Source organism: Gobius niger (assembly GCF_951799975.1).
Source record: "Gobius niger genome assembly, chromosome: 8".
Taxonomy (NCBI): Eukaryota; Metazoa; Chordata; class Actinopteri; order Gobiiformes; family Gobiidae; genus Gobius; species Gobius niger.
This window is the reverse complement of record NC_136859.1, coordinates 29,316,961-29,335,428: the sequence shown is the minus strand read 5'-3', so window position 1 is coordinate 29,335,428 and position 18,468 is coordinate 29,316,961. Positions and strand designations below refer to the sequence as shown.

Sequence of the window (18,468 nt, the reverse complement as noted above, 5' to 3'; positions counted from 1 at the left end):
GACAGTATCAGCCAAATAAAGCCTTGAACATAATACAGCATTTGCCCTAAACTCACAATGTCCCTCTATTTCTATAACAACAAATGCACCATCAATTGGCCCCTCCATTTCAATCTGTCCTCCTTATACTTTAAAAAAAAAACATGCCCGTATGCGTCTTGTCCCGGCGTATGCGGATAGATTGATGTATAAGATTGGTGTGACGCCCTGCTGCACCCGCAATCTGTCCGTGCGCGCGGCTCTTTATCTGCCCGCCGCGCTCCCGCCCGCTCCCTTTGTGGCGGCGGCGGCGGTTCAGCGGCGTGTAGCGTGTCAAAATGAATACTCCACGCATGAGGTATCTGTCACCCATATACAGCGATCAGCCCCCCCCCGCACCCCCCTCTCGCCCCCCCCCTGCCCCAGCTGAGCTAAACAGGATTACTCTGATAGCAGTGTTTGTGCTTGTCCCTTCGATTGTGATACGAAGGTAAAAAGGGGGGAAGTTAGCGTGAAAAAGCATTTCTGCCCTCCAGCGTTAGTTTTTGATAGCAGTTGTTTTGTTGTCTCTTTTGTTTTGGCTTGTTTTTTTGTAGTTTTAGAACAGAGTTTGTTCAAGGATTACACACCGTTTCAGAAGTGTGGGCCATGTCAAGGGCATCAAGTTGTTCAGGGGCCGCCGATACCAAAACAATACAGTTCCAATGCACTTACAGTTAGAGTGTGCTTATGTAGTTACCAGATCATGTCAAGAATTCAAACAGGAAAAAAAGTGGGCCAGAAGAACAAGACATCAGATTGAAAGAAAATGAATTCTGAAGGGTTCGAGACCAAACAATGGTTAAAATCCTAAAGTTTTATCCCAAAAGTGCAAAGACACTGCCTGACCAAAAACCAAAAAAAAGGTCCCAAGCTCTGAGCTTTGGCTGTAGCGCCTTTAGCTTTGATTACAGCACGCATTCGCTGTGGCTTTGTTTCAATGAGCTTCAGCAATGTCAAATAAAAAAAAAAAAAATCCAGTGTTGCATTCATTTTTCACCAAGTTCTTGCATTGATGATGGGAGAGCATGATCACTGTGCAAAGCCTGCTCCAGCACATCCCAAAGAGTCTCAATGAGATTAAGATCTGGACTCTGTGGCGGCCAATCCATGTGTGAAAATATATTATATATATTTGGGGTGCACCGTTATCGGGTATCGGGTCAATACCACATGCTTGTACTCATACTCGTACTCATTAATGAGGTCCCGATACCAGAAACCGATACCACTTGACGTGCGGCCAGCGCTCCTCCAGCACCTCTCAGCTGAGGAGAGGAAATGGCAACAAACTGGAGAATTCCTCAGTGTGAATACAATAATCCACATAGGGCTGACTTTATAACAGACGACACTCCCTAAATCAGAGTCTGCACCGGATTTAACCAGAGCTAAATGTTGTTGGTGCTGCAGCGTGGAGTCTGCAGTGTTTACAAGATACAGGCTAATGTTGCTAAGCTAGCTGCCGTTTTATGCCCAGGTGCTTATTCATCTGAAAAACGAACCCAGAAACCAAAAAGTTACATTAAAGAGATACAGCATGTCCATATTGAAAATGAGCAGCAAAATGATCAAAATGCTGTAGCTGCTCACTAAGTTTCTATAAACACACGAGAAAATCCACACGGAGCTGTAATAAAGGTGAAAAGAAACCATTTAGCTGCAGTAATAAGTAACATCTCAATACTATTGTTAAATAAAAAATGCCTAAATGAATAAAGCACAAGCATTGAGGAGCTTCTGGACATGATCTGTTCTGTGTATGATGGACAGTGCAATAAAAAAAAGTTTAATTATATTGAATGAAAATAAATAAATAAATACCATTTTTATATAACTTCTCTTAAAAGTGTACTCTACTTCACTTAAGGAAATGTAAATGAACTAATTATTAACCAATCTGCTGTGAAAAAGTGAGTATGTGGAAGAAAATGCCTTGTACTCGTATCGGTGTTCGGTATCGGCGAGTACTTAAATCAAAGCACTCGTACTCGCATTGGTTTTAGAAAGAGTGGTATCGATGCATCCCTAATACAAGCCGAAAAAAATATTATTTAACAATGCGGCGATGACAAAAAAAAACACCAGGTCTGCTGCAACACATGACACAAACTCACAAAGCCTAGACCTGACCAACAGCAGCAACCTGTTAGTTAAACCCACATGGCAACTTTTTTTTTTTATTGGCCAGGCAGTGTAGTATTCATATTGTAAAAACTGAGAGGAAGACGTCTGGGAAATACAGCAGGTGACTTCCGAGAAGGAGGGCCTATGCCTGGGGGAAATGATCCATTTGTTGTTTTATTGTCGACATTTGGACAATGATGGTTGGCAATAACCATTTACTTGTTCGTTTGTGTCTTTTTTACGGTTTCATATCTGTCTCATTGTTGATTGATTTTGGGCTTTACAAAAATAAATGTATAATGTTTCTTGAAGTTGTTGATTTTGTGTCTTTTTGTAGTCGCTCAGGCGTTTTATAAAGTGAAGGTGGGTGAGGTGCATTGCCCAAGGACACGCTGGCAGCACTGACCTGGTTAAGTGAAAAGCAGCGGAGCCCCTCGAGACTAAATTGCAGGAGGCTTGTGAGCTGATCCGTTTGTTAATAATGTAATACTATGTTATCAGACAAAACAAAGTACACATAAGTCATATCAAAAGCAGACTTTATAGCTTTTTATAGCTCCGCATACAGTGAACAATCAAACATGAGGTCTTTCTTCACCACCTGAAGTCAACAGCCCACCGTCCGTGCACCGGCCTTATCTCTCATTGTTCTGACGTGCACGGGCTGTTGCTTGGCTACAGCATATGCAAAGTTCATATAGCTTTACCGTGCACATGTTTTACAGAGAAGTCATGGAATACCATTTACATGCTACATATGTTTTGAACCACAGTGTTAACATAAATGAACTGGTTACAAGAAATTACAATCAAGTAGTATTTTTTTTTTTTTCAATTCTATACATTTAATTAAAATGGACCAGCATTTTAACAAACATCAAGTTATTATCTATGTTACAGTTTCAGGATCAAACTTAATTTCCAGATACCACCGGATGTAGCTTTGTCTCAGTTTGCGAACCACTTTTCCAAAAAACGGACATACAAAAAAAAAAAAAAAATCTACATTCAATATATGTTCTCCTTAAATTACAAATGGCTTTCATTCACGCTGCATTTGGGGGGGGGGGGGTTACAGCAAACTGTAACTGATGCCACAGCTGCCCCTGGAGCTGACCGAAAACAGAAACATGGCGGCCAATCTGCACCAATGGCCTCTCCAACCAGCACAATCACTCACACCGCATTCTCACAAGCGAGCTCCGAAACACAGCGCAAACTGCCTTGTCCTTAGTATGGGCCGTTTGCTCAATTGCATCTTCCTAACATTTCTTTCTGAACATCGTCAAAGCAGTTCTCTTTAGTCCATGCATGAAGCAGAATCTTCGTCTAAACCTTAGTCACACAAAGCCATCGACGAGCAGCGAGTGTAAAAACATAAACATGCCATTCATTTCTGGGTGGGTTGAGCGTACAATAAATTAGTCTTGGGACGGCTGCTTACTGCTCCTGTCCAGTCCGTCAGAGAGCACTCGTGGATTCTTGTTTGCGCTCCTTATCTCGATCGCCGCTGTTGTTGCTGCTGCTGACTCTGAGCGCCCGGGGCATGCGGCACGACAGGCAGCTCGGCAGACGATTCGTCACCCCTTGCCAGACGCTGCTCACCGACCCCCGCATCGCCGACGACGAGAAGTAGAAAATGAACGGGTCGAGGCACGCGTTGAAGGTGCTGCAGAGCAACGCCTTGTCCCTCCAGAGCGGACTCTTCCACTGGACGAACCCGACGATGTGCGAGACGTTGTAGGGTCCGAAGCAGAGGGCAAAGACGAACAAAGTTCCCAGGGCCATGCCGATCGCACGGAGGCGCTTCCGGCGGTTGATGTGTTGCAGCGACAGCAGGATGCGGATGAAGTTGATGTAGCAGAAGCTGGAGATGAAGAACGGGATGCAAAACAGCACGATGCAGAGTTCAAGGCGCACCGGGAGGAGGATGTCCAGCTGCGCCTCCGTAAAGTTCTCGTAGCAAACTCGATGCTCGCTAGCTGAAGCTGTCGCGTTTGGGAAGATGGAGTCGTCCGGGGAGGCCGGGACGGGCGTTATCGGAGCGCTGTTGCCGATGAGCGGGATGATGAAGACGATGCTCAGGTGGATGACGCAGAAAATCCAGAAGAAGATGCTGGCGGCGGTGGCGTAAACCGGCCGGCGCTTCAAGGAGTGCTGGATGGGGAACGCCACGCCCAGGTAGCGCTCCACGCTGATCGCCGTGAGGAAGAAGGTGCTGTTGTAGATGGTCATGTAGAAGACGAACCCGGACAGCGGGCAGAGGATGTAGGGCATGTTCCACACCATGTTGTTCATGACCTCCTGCATCTTGAAGGGCAGGAAGAGCAGGAAGAGCAAGTCCGAGATGGTCAAGTTGAGGAGGAGGATGTCGATGGGCGTGGCCTTTTGCCGGACCTTTTTGCAGAAGGTGTAGAAGGCCAGGATGTTGGCGGGGAAGCCCAGCACGAAGGTGATCACGTAGACGGACAGGCACAGGCCGGTGTGGCACTGCTGCATGGTGGACGAGTGGCTTGGTCGGAGGTCCAGGACAAGCGAGGCGAATCACATCATGTCTTCCGATGCGAGGCGGGAGTGGATAGGAGACGCCACAGGGGGGGGGCTTTGTTGGTTGATGGTGATGGTGGGGGGGGTGGGGGGGGGACAATGGGGAATCTTTTTATTGAGTCAGTGGCCTGGAACGAGAGTGGAGCGGTTTTCCTGTCTTCGCCGATAAACCAACAATCGCGGTCTCCTGCCGGGCTTTGAGCTCTGCAGATAAGAGAGAATGGAAAGAGATTACAACACTGAGTTACACAGAAGACCCAACCAGGCCGATTCTCCAATGTTTAGACAGAGCAGATCACCGTCATGAGAATGGGCACATTTCTTTGAATAGGTGGCTGCGAATCCCAAATGTGTTCGATAAAGGGAGGGAATTTCCATGACATTTTAATAGTTTTCTGATGCTATTCATTGTCCTTGTCACGTCAAGTCTAGAAGATTAGAAAGCAATGTGTATGGCTGATGATCTTTGGGCAATGACTTATCACCATTTTAAATCAAGGTACACATTCTGTACCTGTCGCTGTTCAATCATACTATACCTAAGGGCCATTTTGAGCAAGCATCAGATATATCTTTACTCGTGTAGAGCTATGGTTAATACTGATATAGTGATTTTTAGACAAATGTAAAAGCCTGTCTTATACACTTGTAGCAAAACAAAGCGCAGATTAATATCGGCGATAGTAATAGATGCTTTGCTGATGTAGGCGTTTGGTCGGTCCACAAAGCACTGTTTACCTAAATCATTCCCGTTTTTTAACGTCCTCACTCCTGCCCTGTTGTCCTCTCCCATTATCTCTTAATGAGGACTAAAGTGTCGTATATTAAAGCGCTCAGTCGTTCAACAGTTGCGTTTTTTACGGCCGCTCTGCAATTATTCCCAACTCATCATAAACATAATGACTCCGAGGAGCTCCACAAACACAGGGCCGGGGCTTCCCATAACTATTCCGGACACTCGCGAAGCTCCGCTCTGAATGAGAACTAGTTGAATGTCAAAATCATTTGTTTAAAGTTGATATAATACATCGAATAGTGGCTCTCTGTGGTGTCTGAAGGGTTCGGTTTGTGCTCAGGGGCTTCTGCGATTTAAGACTTTTGGTCATTTTAGTTTAGCGCTTTAGTGCAAGGTTAAATAGCTTATGAGGTTGTAAAAAGTTTGATAATATAATAAGTAGCAGTAATGGGGAATTAGTGCTATTTTTGCATCATTTCAGAGTGTTGTTTTAAGAGCAACCAAATGAATGACCTTGCGGGGGGGAAATTCAATAAAGTGAATGTATTGCCTCATCTATTTGCACTTGTTATGTTTCTTTAAAAGCGATCGTTTATTTATCTCTTCAAAATAGAAATAAATAGTAGCAGAGCAATATCATTAACAGATCTATAGACATCAATAAAGTAAAAACTCATAGAAATCTGAATGAATCTTAGTTAAAAAAAAAAAAAAAAACAGTACACCTTACCTTTGAGGCTTGTCTGATGGAGAGAAACCAGAAGTGTGTGTCTTATAGCTGCGTGAGTGAGCGGGGGGGGTGGGACGAGGGGGGGGTGTGAGGCAACCAAAGAAAAGCCACAACACAAAGCAACGTCCTCCACTTCCTCCTGCTCGGTTTGAACTCCAAAACTTGCCGGTCTTGAACCATCTCAGAGTCCCAAAGAAAAACCCTCCTGTGCCGCCGCGTCCCTCGACCCGCCCACCAGCGACGGGCGACTGATCCCCGCTCCCACAGCCACGTCACACCCCGTTTATTTACATGGGTATCGCAAAAAGGTAAAGCAGAGCTGATAAGATTGTTAGTAACGGCAGAGATGCAGAAGCAAATTATCTGGTCGCCGTGGTGACCGCTGGCCGCTGTTGGTTCAATAAGTTCATTCGGTGCACGGAAAGTAGAACAATGTTTGTGGAAGTTGGAAGTGTGTCATTAATACATTTAAAACAAACCTTCTCAGTTTGTCCTCTGGTTTTGTTGCTGACAGTAAAGTGGATTTGTGTGGGTAAAGGTTACTGTTTAATCCGGGGCCCAGGGCAAAGAGGGGCCCCCAAAATATTAAAAGATATCGTTGGACCGCCTTGACCTCCGATTACAGCTCGCATTTGTTGTGGCGTTGCTTCAGTGCGCTTGTGCAATGTCAAAAGATCCACCAAAATCTCATATGGACGATGGGAGAGTGTGACCGCAGCGCAAAGCCTTCTCCAGCACATTCCAAAGATCCTCAATGGGGTTCAGATCTGGACTCTGTGGCGGCCGATGCATCTCACGCTCCCTGAGCCACCTCTTTCACCACGTGAGCTCGATGAATCCTGGCACACTGTCATCTCGGAATACGCCCGTGCCATCAGGGAAGAAGAAATCCATCGACGGAATAACGTGGATCATTCAGGATGTTCTGATGTCATTCTTTGGGCGCATAGTGTTGCTGAACCTAGAACTGAGCAACTGCAGTAACCCCAGAACAGTTATATTCTGATGATGACTTTTTTTTTTGGGGGGGGGGTAATTGGATTGACTAAGAATATCTATTTACTGTGAGTTCAGTAAAAAAAAGGAAATAAAAAGTTCTTGTGCTTGATCTTCTGTCTTTTGCAGTTGATATCGCCAAAGAAGGTGCGAGATGTACATGGAAACAGTGCATGTTTAGTATGGGCTAAATAGTTTTCAGCATTCAAGCATGTACAACGGCAGAGTGAAGCACTAAAGCAGTAACTGAACTGAGTCACGCCTCCCTGAAGAGCTCCCGCTTTGCCTCTCCACAGCTGCAGGCGCAGGCAGCAGGAGTTTCCCTCGTAAATCAAACTTTTGACTCGTCACCGTGGAGGCGTGTTTTCAGCTGATTACACAAACAGTTCATCATTCCATTGTGAAATCCTGTAATTCTGGGATATAAAAAATAATGCGGCGAATTCAGAAAGGCGCTTGTCACACTGTGTTTGCACTTCCAATTGTTCCAAGTTGTTTGCCGAATCGAATAAAAAAAAAAACACCCTCATTTACAGAGTGTTAAAGATCACTGGGCTGCGCGGTGCTTAATCAAGCGGCGGTTGCCTTGTGGAGGAGGCAAGGGGACGCGTGGAGAACAGGTACAGCTCGTTATACCGAGTCAGGGAGAGCTTTAGGAGGCATAATGGCTGAGGGGTGAACATAGAGCCGCTCCGATGCAGCGTAATGTATGTAAATGACTGCAGGCTTCTTCTAAGGCAGGCGCTCACCTACGAAGGCTCCACTGGTATGTGAAGACATAGTTAATTAACGTCTCTCCACATTGTCCTTGTTTTTATTTACTGAAGTCTTGATGATAAAACTGTACTACATACATAATATAATACATAATATGGTGTTAATTCTTAGCTAAAATACTTAGTCAATTATTGCATAAAGCGCTTTTTTTTGGGAGGAACACTTTATTCATTCACTTCAACATTTGTAAGCTGTTGTAGCCACGGCTGGCCCAGGGGAGAAAGAGGCAGCCAAACCGTGCCATCGGCCCCCTCCGACCACCACCAACCACTTACACCGCTAAAAGTCATCTTAAAATTAGCACAAATTTGATTGAAAGTAGTAAATTTGCCCTTGATTTGATTTACTCATTTAAAGAAATACATCCATGGAGTGAGTTTTAGACACTTAAAGGAACAGGACACAGTTTTCCATACTGAGATATGTTCTTACCTGAGCTTAGACGAGTTCATACGAACCTGTCTGCTGTGCGCGTGCCCGTGGAAGAGCGTCGTAGCTCCAACTTCACCCCGTTTGGAGCTATAGGAATACATTGGGAGAGGCCAAGGTCGTGACTGAGGGCACGCACAACAATCAAGCAGGTACGTATCAACTCGTCTAAGCTCAGGTAAGAACATAGCTCAGTATGGAAAAACAGTGGCCTGTTCCTTTAAAGTGCATAAGGACACAAAGGCTAAGACACATTATTTAGCTAAAACATAGTAACACAATTATTAGCATCATTATTTAGCAACAAAAAAATGTACCCAGATTTCTTTAGTTTGACTATTTTTTTTGTGATGTTTATGGTTTCACTTCCTTCTTGGACACTGACAGGAAGTGACATGGATAGACAATTTGGAAAAAAAAATGTACACTTTCTCTAATCATTCAAAAACTACTTTAACAAATGCTGAATAATGAATATAGTTTTCCACTAAATAAAGATACAAAGACATGAGGAAGAGCAAAGTGGTTGAGCAGCCGATAAATACATAAATAACGGAGAATGCTCTCATGATAGGCCTACTTCATGTTAGCATCGTGCTAATGCTAACTCTAGCTAGCGCTAGCTACGACTGCCGTTTTTTAATAATAATAATAAATTTTATTTATATTGCACTTTACATTTCAACGAAACCTCAAAGTGCTACAACAGAAGAGTAAAATCTGATAAAAACAAAAAGAACATTGACATAGTAAAAACAACGCAGCAAACAAACAAATTAGTCTGAAAAGGCCTTTAAAAATAGATGTGTTTTTAGGCCTTTTTTAAAGGCCTCAACACTCTGGGGAGCCCTCAGGGGCTCTGGCAGGGCATTCCAGAGTCTCGGGGCAACTGCTTCTACTGAACAATCTGCTGTTAATAAACATACATATGGACCAGATTTATACTTGACTATTTGTATTTCATAGATAAGTTTATATTTTGCCAGGATTTGGCTAAAAAGAGTGAAAAATTGTGTTTCCCAAAAGATTCTATTTTCCCCCTCAGTGAGGCCACGCCCCCTTCTATGACGAGATGCCGCCTGTATCTATGTCAATGGAAACTGAGTGAGTCAAACTGCTATGGAACTTCACCTCTATCTATGGCACTTTTCTGTCCAACATTTCTTTATTAATGTGCAGCTCATATTATTACTTACAACAGATGTCATCCCTTTAATAAGTCATATTTTTAAAAGCATTAAAACCCGTCACTTTAAATGAAGGTTTGGTAGAACACGCCAAAGAATGATACGAGTACTTTTGACTAGATTCAATGCATTGACTCTATTTATTAAAGTAACCCATCTGATCTGATTGAGATTCTCGGGCCCTGAGAAATGGAGAACAGTGATGTATTCAATGTGACAGCATATTCCTGGTGCTTGTAGAGAAGTCTCACCACAGCCCACAGACCTAACCGTCGAAAGGTCAAGGCTTTGTGTGTGACCCATTTAAAAACACGACACCGCCATTTGTCTCGTTTCTTCATTTCTTGACGACAAAAAGTTTATTCCAGAGCCCACGTTGCACAGAGCTGACTTTTGTTTGATCACTGAGCCACGCTGTTCTCCCTTAATGAAAAACATGCCCGCGGCCGTTTTGTTTGCTTCGTTCGTTTTCGCGACGACTCTTACCCCTCACCGGTCGATGTCAGGAGATGGCGCTTCTTGACGTCTTTTTAATTAAAGTCCAAACGGAGATCGCCAACTTCGCTTTTCAAGTTGGTTCGCCAAAAGCTCTCCACATTTCAACATGAGATGAGTCGCTTTTTAGATGTTTTTTCTTTTTCCGAAGGGCAAGTATCTTTCTGCCAGTTTGTTATGTAAAAGTAGCTCACAAGGTTAAAAAAAAAAAGATGGATTCCTGCCATTCAGCCTCCCCGCACTCATTCTCTTGAACTTAAGACTGCAGCTTCTTCTCCAAATCATTTCGTTCCGTAACCTGCAAATGTTTTGTAGCTTTACATAGAAATCACAGAAACGCTGTTAGCTATCTTCACCTACAAAATCCCCGGACCTGTTTGAATTGCGTATTCTACAGTGTCACCACAAAAAAAAAAAAAAGAAACCAGGCCATTTATTAAGGTATGTTTCTATATATTAACATTATTTTAGGATGGTGTTTAGTAGCCTTTAGCATTTAGCGTAGAAGCCACTTGTATATGCTAATTCTTATCTAAAGTAAGATCTCTAAAGATTTGTATACACATTAATAGTTTCTAACTAGGCTTTGGGTTGACAACAGCTGAAAACATCTGGATCGTTCACAATTTGCGATGTTTGATGATGCTAACGGCTATAGGATAATACATTGAGCACGCTAGCGAACAATGAAAACTTTCCGAGACGTGCTAGCTTGCTAACTGTCCGCATACTTAACAATCAAACGCTGCTTCTCCTTTTATTTCTACGAATATATACTGATAGACTGATATACTGATATATATTGATAGAACCCACTCTGAGTGACAGTGTTTTCCATGATTTTACAGCATGGATTCCAAACAAGCAAGGTTAGCCTAGCACAGACATGTCAAGCTGGCGGCCCGCGGGCTAAATCCGGCCCACAAGATGATTTAATCCGGCCCCAGACTTGTAGACCATACATTTCTGAGCATGTCACTAAAATGTTTAAGTCTCTATCCCATTCCTGTGCAGAGTTATGAATTTTGAAGGAAATAACCAGAATGCTCATTCTAGCCACTAGGGGGCACCTTAAATTGAAAACAAAAAAGGGAAATAATTTCACACATGTCTAGCAGAGGACGCTGACATAATAAGAGATCAGGATATAAACAGCATATGATAGCCACGTGGTAAATGGTCAGTCTGCCCTGGTCAGGCTTTTAAACAAGTGTGAACCATTATTATTACAGTCCCAGGCTTTTGACCAAATCAGCACTATTCTAAAATCACACCTCAATACAATTAATTATCGTAAAATAGTTTTCTCAATAGTATTTTCTTGTTTGCATTATAAACATGTGCGGCATGCACATATTAATCGCATTATATGCGGCCCGCGACCCTCTAAGGAAGCTGGATTTCAGCCCATGACCCAAATGAGTTCGACACCCCTGGCCTAGCAGGTTTGGAAAGAACCCATTTCATAAGCCTTTGTAAATAAACCGCCCACATCAGTCAATTTCTTCATAGCGCAGGGAGTTGGGGTTTAGTGCCCCACATTTAGCCAATCAGATGTAGGGGTTCGCTACAAATGAAGCCCTTTCTGCCATACCTGACCTCTCCTCTCTCTGCAGCACTAAGGCTAGGCGTGCAGTCAGTGGATGAGTTGTTTACAAGTAGTTGGAGCGTCAAGTGTTTGTGCAGAAATGATCGGGTGATTGCAAATAGATGGTCATTATTTTTTTTTAGCTTGCTAGTGCTGGTCCAGAGGCTTCTGTATAGGTGGGCCGGGTGAGATGCTCGGGGTCCCTGAATGGCTCGTCCAGAGAGCACAATCCAACCATTTACCAGGTATAGCTCGTAGGCTGTGCTATGTTGGACTACCCATCGTATATTGTGTATGTCTTACATGCAATTTACTGTTGTAGGGTCCTGATGGTGCGCCCTTTTGATTGTACCGTTTTAAAACCGCTGTGATAACTTATATTTCTACTCGGACTGAAGCAACATGTGCCAACTCACGTGGATTGGACGGATTCTGTCATCTGGAACTGTATTATTACTACATGAACTGAAAGCTTTCTTGTCTAAAATATTTATCTAACTCAATGACTTAATGAGAATAAATCCTCTATCTTTTGTAACTTGTCTTGGTCGAATGAATTTATTTATTACAATCATATGCACTTCCTAAGAATACTTTTTTCTTCTTCTAGGGATATAGGGATTCTAGGGACATTCTAATCTAGGGATGACTTTCGACACATTACCAGAAACATGTTTTTTTTGTTGGTCTTTGACACGGTCTGAACCGCAGACGTCTGGGGCTGATCTGTCATAACTCTGTGCTGCTTGGCGTGACGTCAGGGGTTTTCTGAAGTGAACACCGGGTCCCATTGCACCACAGCAGGACCTCCAGCTTCTGCTCTGACTCAACAACGTGGCAAATCCGAGGGAACTTTCACATCTGACTTTTTACTCTTACTCAGCCGCTGGTTCATGGAAAAAAGAGTAACAACTTCTTTGTTTAATGTGTTTAAGGGAACATGCTGCTCAGTTTAAACCACAGCTCTCAGTTCATGTTTGTCCACAAAATCCAGTCAGAGATGTTTGCCTACTTTCATGTTGCCCATTCAGTGCAAACGGCATTATTCTTCAGGCTGAAATTGGAAAAGGGTTTGACCATGGTTTATCACTCAAAACAAAACCTTGACAGGACTTAAAGGTCAAAGATTTTGTTTTATTCAGCTTTGAGAATTATTTTTCAACATCTGAGCCTTGGCATAACGTATTGCCACCAGTAAAGTTTGTGTTTTTGAAAAGACCCCTTGGTAGAAAGGAGAGAATTTTACCATGAACCGGATCAGAGCAAGTTTCCTGGAGGTGTCTGGACCTTAAAGGGGTAATGAGGGAAAGCTTTCCTCACCCGTCGATCACTTGCTAAGATTATTCCTTTCATCATGGTGTAAAGAAATCGCCATAGCTTCACTGCAGCCAGGGTCGAGCGGTTTATGGGGATTTATTTTTGGTTTCAGCTGATCATTGTTGCATTGGCCAACCAACAAAGTGTAAGAAGATGTGTTTGAAATTATTACACCTGCAAAAAACAAAACAAAAAAAACCTATTTAAAATCAGAGACCAGCCTCATGCAAGTCTTCAAGATTACTGAATTATGGCACAAATGAAACAAAACACCAGTCCCAGTGTATTTGGTGAGGATATAACAGTAAAACTTGGGTAGAGAGATCAGAACAGTTTAAAATGGCAATTTTGCTTTATAAAATATAGGTCCTATATTTAATAAAGCAAAATTGACATTATACGGTGCATGCAAGTCCAATGGCATAGGACCTCCATGTATTCAGAATACTCATTTTAAGAAAGTGTATTCCGGAACAGTTACTCTCATATTTGTGAGTATTTAGAATACAGATACATTCCTAAACTCAAAAGAACTCCTCACAGTGCTCAAGCATTAGATTTTAGCTTCATAATGAACAACATTCTTAAGAAAGAACATTTAATGTTTTCCTCCTAAAATGAAATAAAAACGCCTTATAACACAGTTCATACAAGAACACAGCACATGAGCATGTATTCACCAAGAGAGTTTTGAATTTCCAATTATTGGTAAATGGGTTTATGAGAGATGTTACATTTTTCGTAATTATATGCCATAATACATGGTATAATGTAAATCAACATGAAAGTATTCTAAGTATTCAGAATACAATATTGGGCAAAGTATCAAAATACATTTGAAGTATTCAGTATTCTGTAACTAAATACAATCACAAAGTGTTCTCCCCAACACAGTGTATAAGTCACATCCGTGTTTTGACAATTACCTGTGGGCAGATAAGCTATTTTCATTTGTCAAATAAATGCTACAAGCTCACTTTTATTATCTTTGACCAATGGAAATTACTTTCAAATATTTTTAACGTGTTTATGTTTGCTCTATATCACCCGACAGGAAATTCACTCCATTGCTCTCCATGTTTAAGAATAGCACCCGTGCGCTCCATAGTGTAAGCAGTTATTATATATAGGAGGACAATAAACAATGTCCCTCTGTTTGTATTATGGCACGTGTCCCGCCGGGCCCAAACTCTGTAAACAAACACGGCGGACAGGTGTAGCCGAGGGGGCGGGACTTTCCCGTCACTGTCGGTCAGATCAACGGTCTTCTCGCTCATGGTCAGGGCTTGGTTTACTTTGGCTTAGAGGAAGACACAGTTAAAGAGGGAGTGGTAAATTACAGAGGCCTGTTTTATTCAGCATTTCCCAATTTAGGATTGAAATCTTGAGGCCCTTGCAATCTGAGTTAGTGCAGGTGATACGGGGAGAAATAGGGATACACCACACATAAAAATAAGGAACTAATGTATAACCAGATCTGAGACAATGAACGCTCTACTCAATGGCTTTAGCTGCACTACTTTTGTTAAAGGCATGGTTTTGAGGACTTTCGAAATAAACATAAAAGCTTTCTGGAGAGACTCACGTGCCAAACCACCAACACGTTATAGCATGTCAAAGATAAAGGTATGAAACCATCTGTCGTTCTTTGCAATGATTCTGAGAATAAAAGTGCGGTTTATCAGCAGCGCACCCATCTCGAGGAACCAAAACACCTCCACATCTCTAAATGTGTCACATCCACTGTGAGTCAACACTTGCAGTTCCTGGTTTCAGTGCAGAATCTTCTACTGTGAACAGGGCCACTGCACGCACAATGCACAAACACGATGAACATGTTCCGGTGGTGCTGGGGCTTCACTGCAAAGAGTGTGAATATCAAGCATTGGCTTAAATGACTTGAATTGAGGAAATGTTTCTTGTTTTGAGCGGTTTTTTGACACTTTTCCGGATCGGACCAGGTTTTACTTTGCTTGTTTGAGGACATTTCAGACCAGTTCTCGGGTAAATCTCGCTTGAAAAAAAGTAAGTAAAATTGCCAATGAGATAAGACCAATTTTCTTACCCCATTGGCAAAGAAAATGACCTGAAATAAGGACGAAATGTGTTGAAACGAGTCGGAAACATCTCAGAACAAGTGAAATAATCTAGGACAAATGCCCGAGAACTTCTTAACTAGTCAAAACAACGAAAATTGGATTATTATCTGATCTAGTTATTTACTTTTTGCAGTGTTCTTCTTGGGGACTTTCTATCAATAAAATACTGGGACTGTAGTTTTATATCATGCACAATTAGCACTGAGGAGCCTCCTTTTTTTCTTTTTTTTAACAGACCAGAGGAGACCCGGTCTGGTTAGTTCTTTCTTTCAAGGACCATTGTCATTGCTGTTGCCTCCACTAAGCTCAAGCTGCAATGGAGTTGGCTACACCACATGTCTGTCTTTTCAGTATTTGAGTTCAGTCCAGAGCATACAGCACACAAGAGCATGAAGACACGAGACAGGGGAGGCATGATGGTGCTGCCAGGACCCAGGAAACGAATTCATGAAGCGTGACACCCTACGAGCCCGCAGACCCCGGGCCACGTCCAGCTATACGGCGCCACTCGGACCAGCATCAGCGCTGTCATCGAGGCATGGAAGTCGCATACCAAGGTGATGGCCTTAAGCCTATGTCGCCGGCTTAAAGGGACTATACAGAGTTTAAAAATGTTCAAATTGTGTATTTTCCTCCCCCTACATGTTCCAGCCATGTCCTAATGTGTAGAAGGAGCTCAGACCTGTTCACCACAACTGCCTCTAAAATCCTGCACTGTCACTCAAAAAGGTGTTACTTCGGATCCGAATTGCCGTCATGCACGAGATTAATATAGAAGGTGCAGTTACACGCATGACCTGAGATGGCAGTAGTGAGCATAAAATGGCAAACTTGCATCTAGCCCCTTTAACGCTCCCGACACGACAAACAACTAGACAACCCCAGCTGAACCCCGCAGCAGGTGTGACGTGTGAGAGGGCAGGTGATGTGGAAAAGGCCCATTTTATAGTGCATACTGGCTAAATGCAGAGATACCTATCCCACCTCTTTACACCTGTGTACTTCAGATGTTTTTTTAAGTGAGACTTCAAAGCACTGGATGGTCACACATGTCTTTATGGCATCAGGCAGTTTGTGCCACAGTGTCGTGGCCTTCAACGCAAAAGCTGATTGTCCAAAAGTAGAGTGACCACTACTGGCTCACAAATGGAGGAACCAAAGGAGCCAAGCCCTTCAAAATAATTTTCAAAGCTCAAGAAATTGTATTTTGTTAAAGCAGTATTAAGTAACTCTTGCCATAAGCGCCACTACAGGTGTCGTAAATACTACGCTGACAGAAAAGACGACAGGAAAGTGGGACATAATACTTCTAATGAGACAATGGAGATAATTGTTTTCACTCAAACTTTTTGCTTCTTGGGAAAAAAAAAAAATACAACAAAAAAGTGACTAAAGAGGGACAAAAAAGTGACCAAAAAGATGATGGAAAAGCAACAAAAACATGACAAAAACGCTTAGAAATGTTACAAAAATGTGGCGTCACCATAACAAAAAAGTCCTGCAGGTCTTAGCTTTCAAATGAGGCGTTTCCACTGGCCTATAGCCTGTGAGCTCCAATCGAGGAGCTTTTAGATTTGGGTAAAGCTGAACTAGAGGAAATGCACTCGGTTAAGGCGAGTAAGCCTGTAAGCTTCTTCTTCGTGATTCTATTAGTGTGTATTTGTGGCTCTGGTCCGGAGGCGCGCCAGTTGCATTTGAGATTTTCTGGCCAGAGACACCGGCTGAGATGAAAGACCCCCCAGTCATCCCATTAACACTTGTATTACCTCCAGAGAGACTACGGAAAGGATTGATTCAGGTAAAGTTACTTAGTACTGCTTTAAGATGTTACAGTAATGGTGCTGAAATGACTTTTTACTTTGCTTGTACACTGACTCTGAAGGTCTATTTGCAGTTTCTCCAGCCTCCACAGGTGATACAGTCGGACATGTGGGAGACAATAGGAGCGTGTGTGAATATCCTCCTGGCTTGTGTGTAAATAAACACGCCTTGCCTTGGCCGGCTGCCTCCAAAAAGAGAGACCAGATCTAATACGTCTGAAGTTAATGACATTATCCCCGATTTTCTGAATCATATCCTGAATATGTATCAGAATCTGGTGTGACCCCAAGATATTTCAATTCAGACACGGTGTCGATTGTCTCGCCCTTAATGAAACAGTCTGGAGTTGGGGTTTTGACATTGGTTTGAGAGAAGAAGGTGCTTTTGTTTTGGAGAGGGTGCGAGCCGTTCCTAATTGAATTTCGATGGGTTGTCACCTGCTCTAATGCAATTTTCTCAGCAATTTTAGAGATGATTGGTAAAATACTTAAGGGCCTGTAGTTGATGATGTCACGTTGGTCTAAAGCTTTATGAATTGGAGTAACTGTGGGTTGATTAGAGGAGTAATGTGGTTGATTTGTTACTAACCACCACTGGTTACTTTGGCACTATTTAATCAAGGAAATACAAGCCTTGTTCCCCTTTCATTACTATGTTGCTACATTTTTAGGTGCTTTGCTGTGTCAGACAATGAAATGGCAAACAAATGTAGTCGACTGAATGTACCACAGTTGGTACAAGTCTAACAAATATGATTCATATTGCACGACTCCAGGGGCCTCCTCGCAGATTTACAAAGGACCAGGCTTGTTCCTGTGCGCGTGGTTAGAGGCTCTTTGCTTCTTTTCTTCGCTTTTAGAAGTGGGAGCTTGGATCTTTTGTTTTCATTCGTCCCTTCTGGTAATTTTTATCTCGTTTTTCAAAGTCAACAGCCTTATCTGGAGATTTAGCTTTGCCTTTTGTCTTCATTAACTACATTCTAGGCAGCGTTAATATAGAAGAAAATATGCCAAGTTAATCAACACCCGTCTGATCCGACTGAATACTGCAAAACGTGCTTCTCCACTGTTAAGAAAAAGAGGAAGGAGTTTAGTGAAGTGTCAACACAAGGCCTTGCAATAAGCGAATACGTGTGTTTTCATCACGGCCTGTGAAGATCGGAGTTGCATCAGGTACTCACAGCGTCTGCGCAAATTACTACAATAGGTTTTTTTCATTACAACTGCTTTACCGGTAAGGGAAGAATGCAACGTCCTATGGAAACACTGACAGGCAAATGCAAAACCGAAACAACAAGACTTTGAAATTGAGACCAAAGCAGCTGTGGTCTTCCTTTATCGTGCAGGTTTATCATGTACCAGTCCAGGTAAAGGTGAAAAATCTAGGTTAATTATCCACCAAAAGGAAATGTGTCCTCTGTATTTGACCGACGTGGCTCGAGGATCAGTTAAATTGGGCATGTTTTAAGTTGACGAGTTTAATGTGTCCAATATGACTACAATATCACCACTTTCCCAGAGGTACTTACGCGTATCCTCGAAGTGGAAGTACCTTTCTGACATTTTTATTTCGTGAAAAGTAGCTCACAAGGGAATGGAGGC

General features: G+C 42.7%; 1 protein-coding gene across 2 annotated transcripts; it reads right to left on the bottom strand.

Moving 5' to 3' along the window:
* Window positions 1-3,400: 3,400 nt before the first annotated feature.
* Window positions 3,401-6,302, bottom strand: LOC306967168 (free fatty acid receptor 2). Of its 2 annotated transcripts, none has more exons than XM_079562082.1 (2): window positions 6,159-6,302; window positions 3,401-4,896 (listed from the first exon to the last, which is right to left on the bottom strand). In XM_079562082.1, exon 2 carries the CDS (start codon window positions 4,642-4,644, stop codon window positions 3,607-3,609), a length of 1,038 nt encoding a protein of 345 aa, XP_079418208.1. In that variant the 5' UTR covers window positions 4,645-4,896; window positions 6,159-6,302; the 3' UTR covers window positions 3,401-3,606. The 2 variants fall into 2 exon arrangements, with proteins under 2 accessions (XP_079418208.1, XP_079418209.1); XM_079562083.1 differs by having other exon boundaries at window positions 6,154-6,167.
* Between the last annotated feature and the right edge of the window lie 12,166 nt (window positions 6,303-18,468).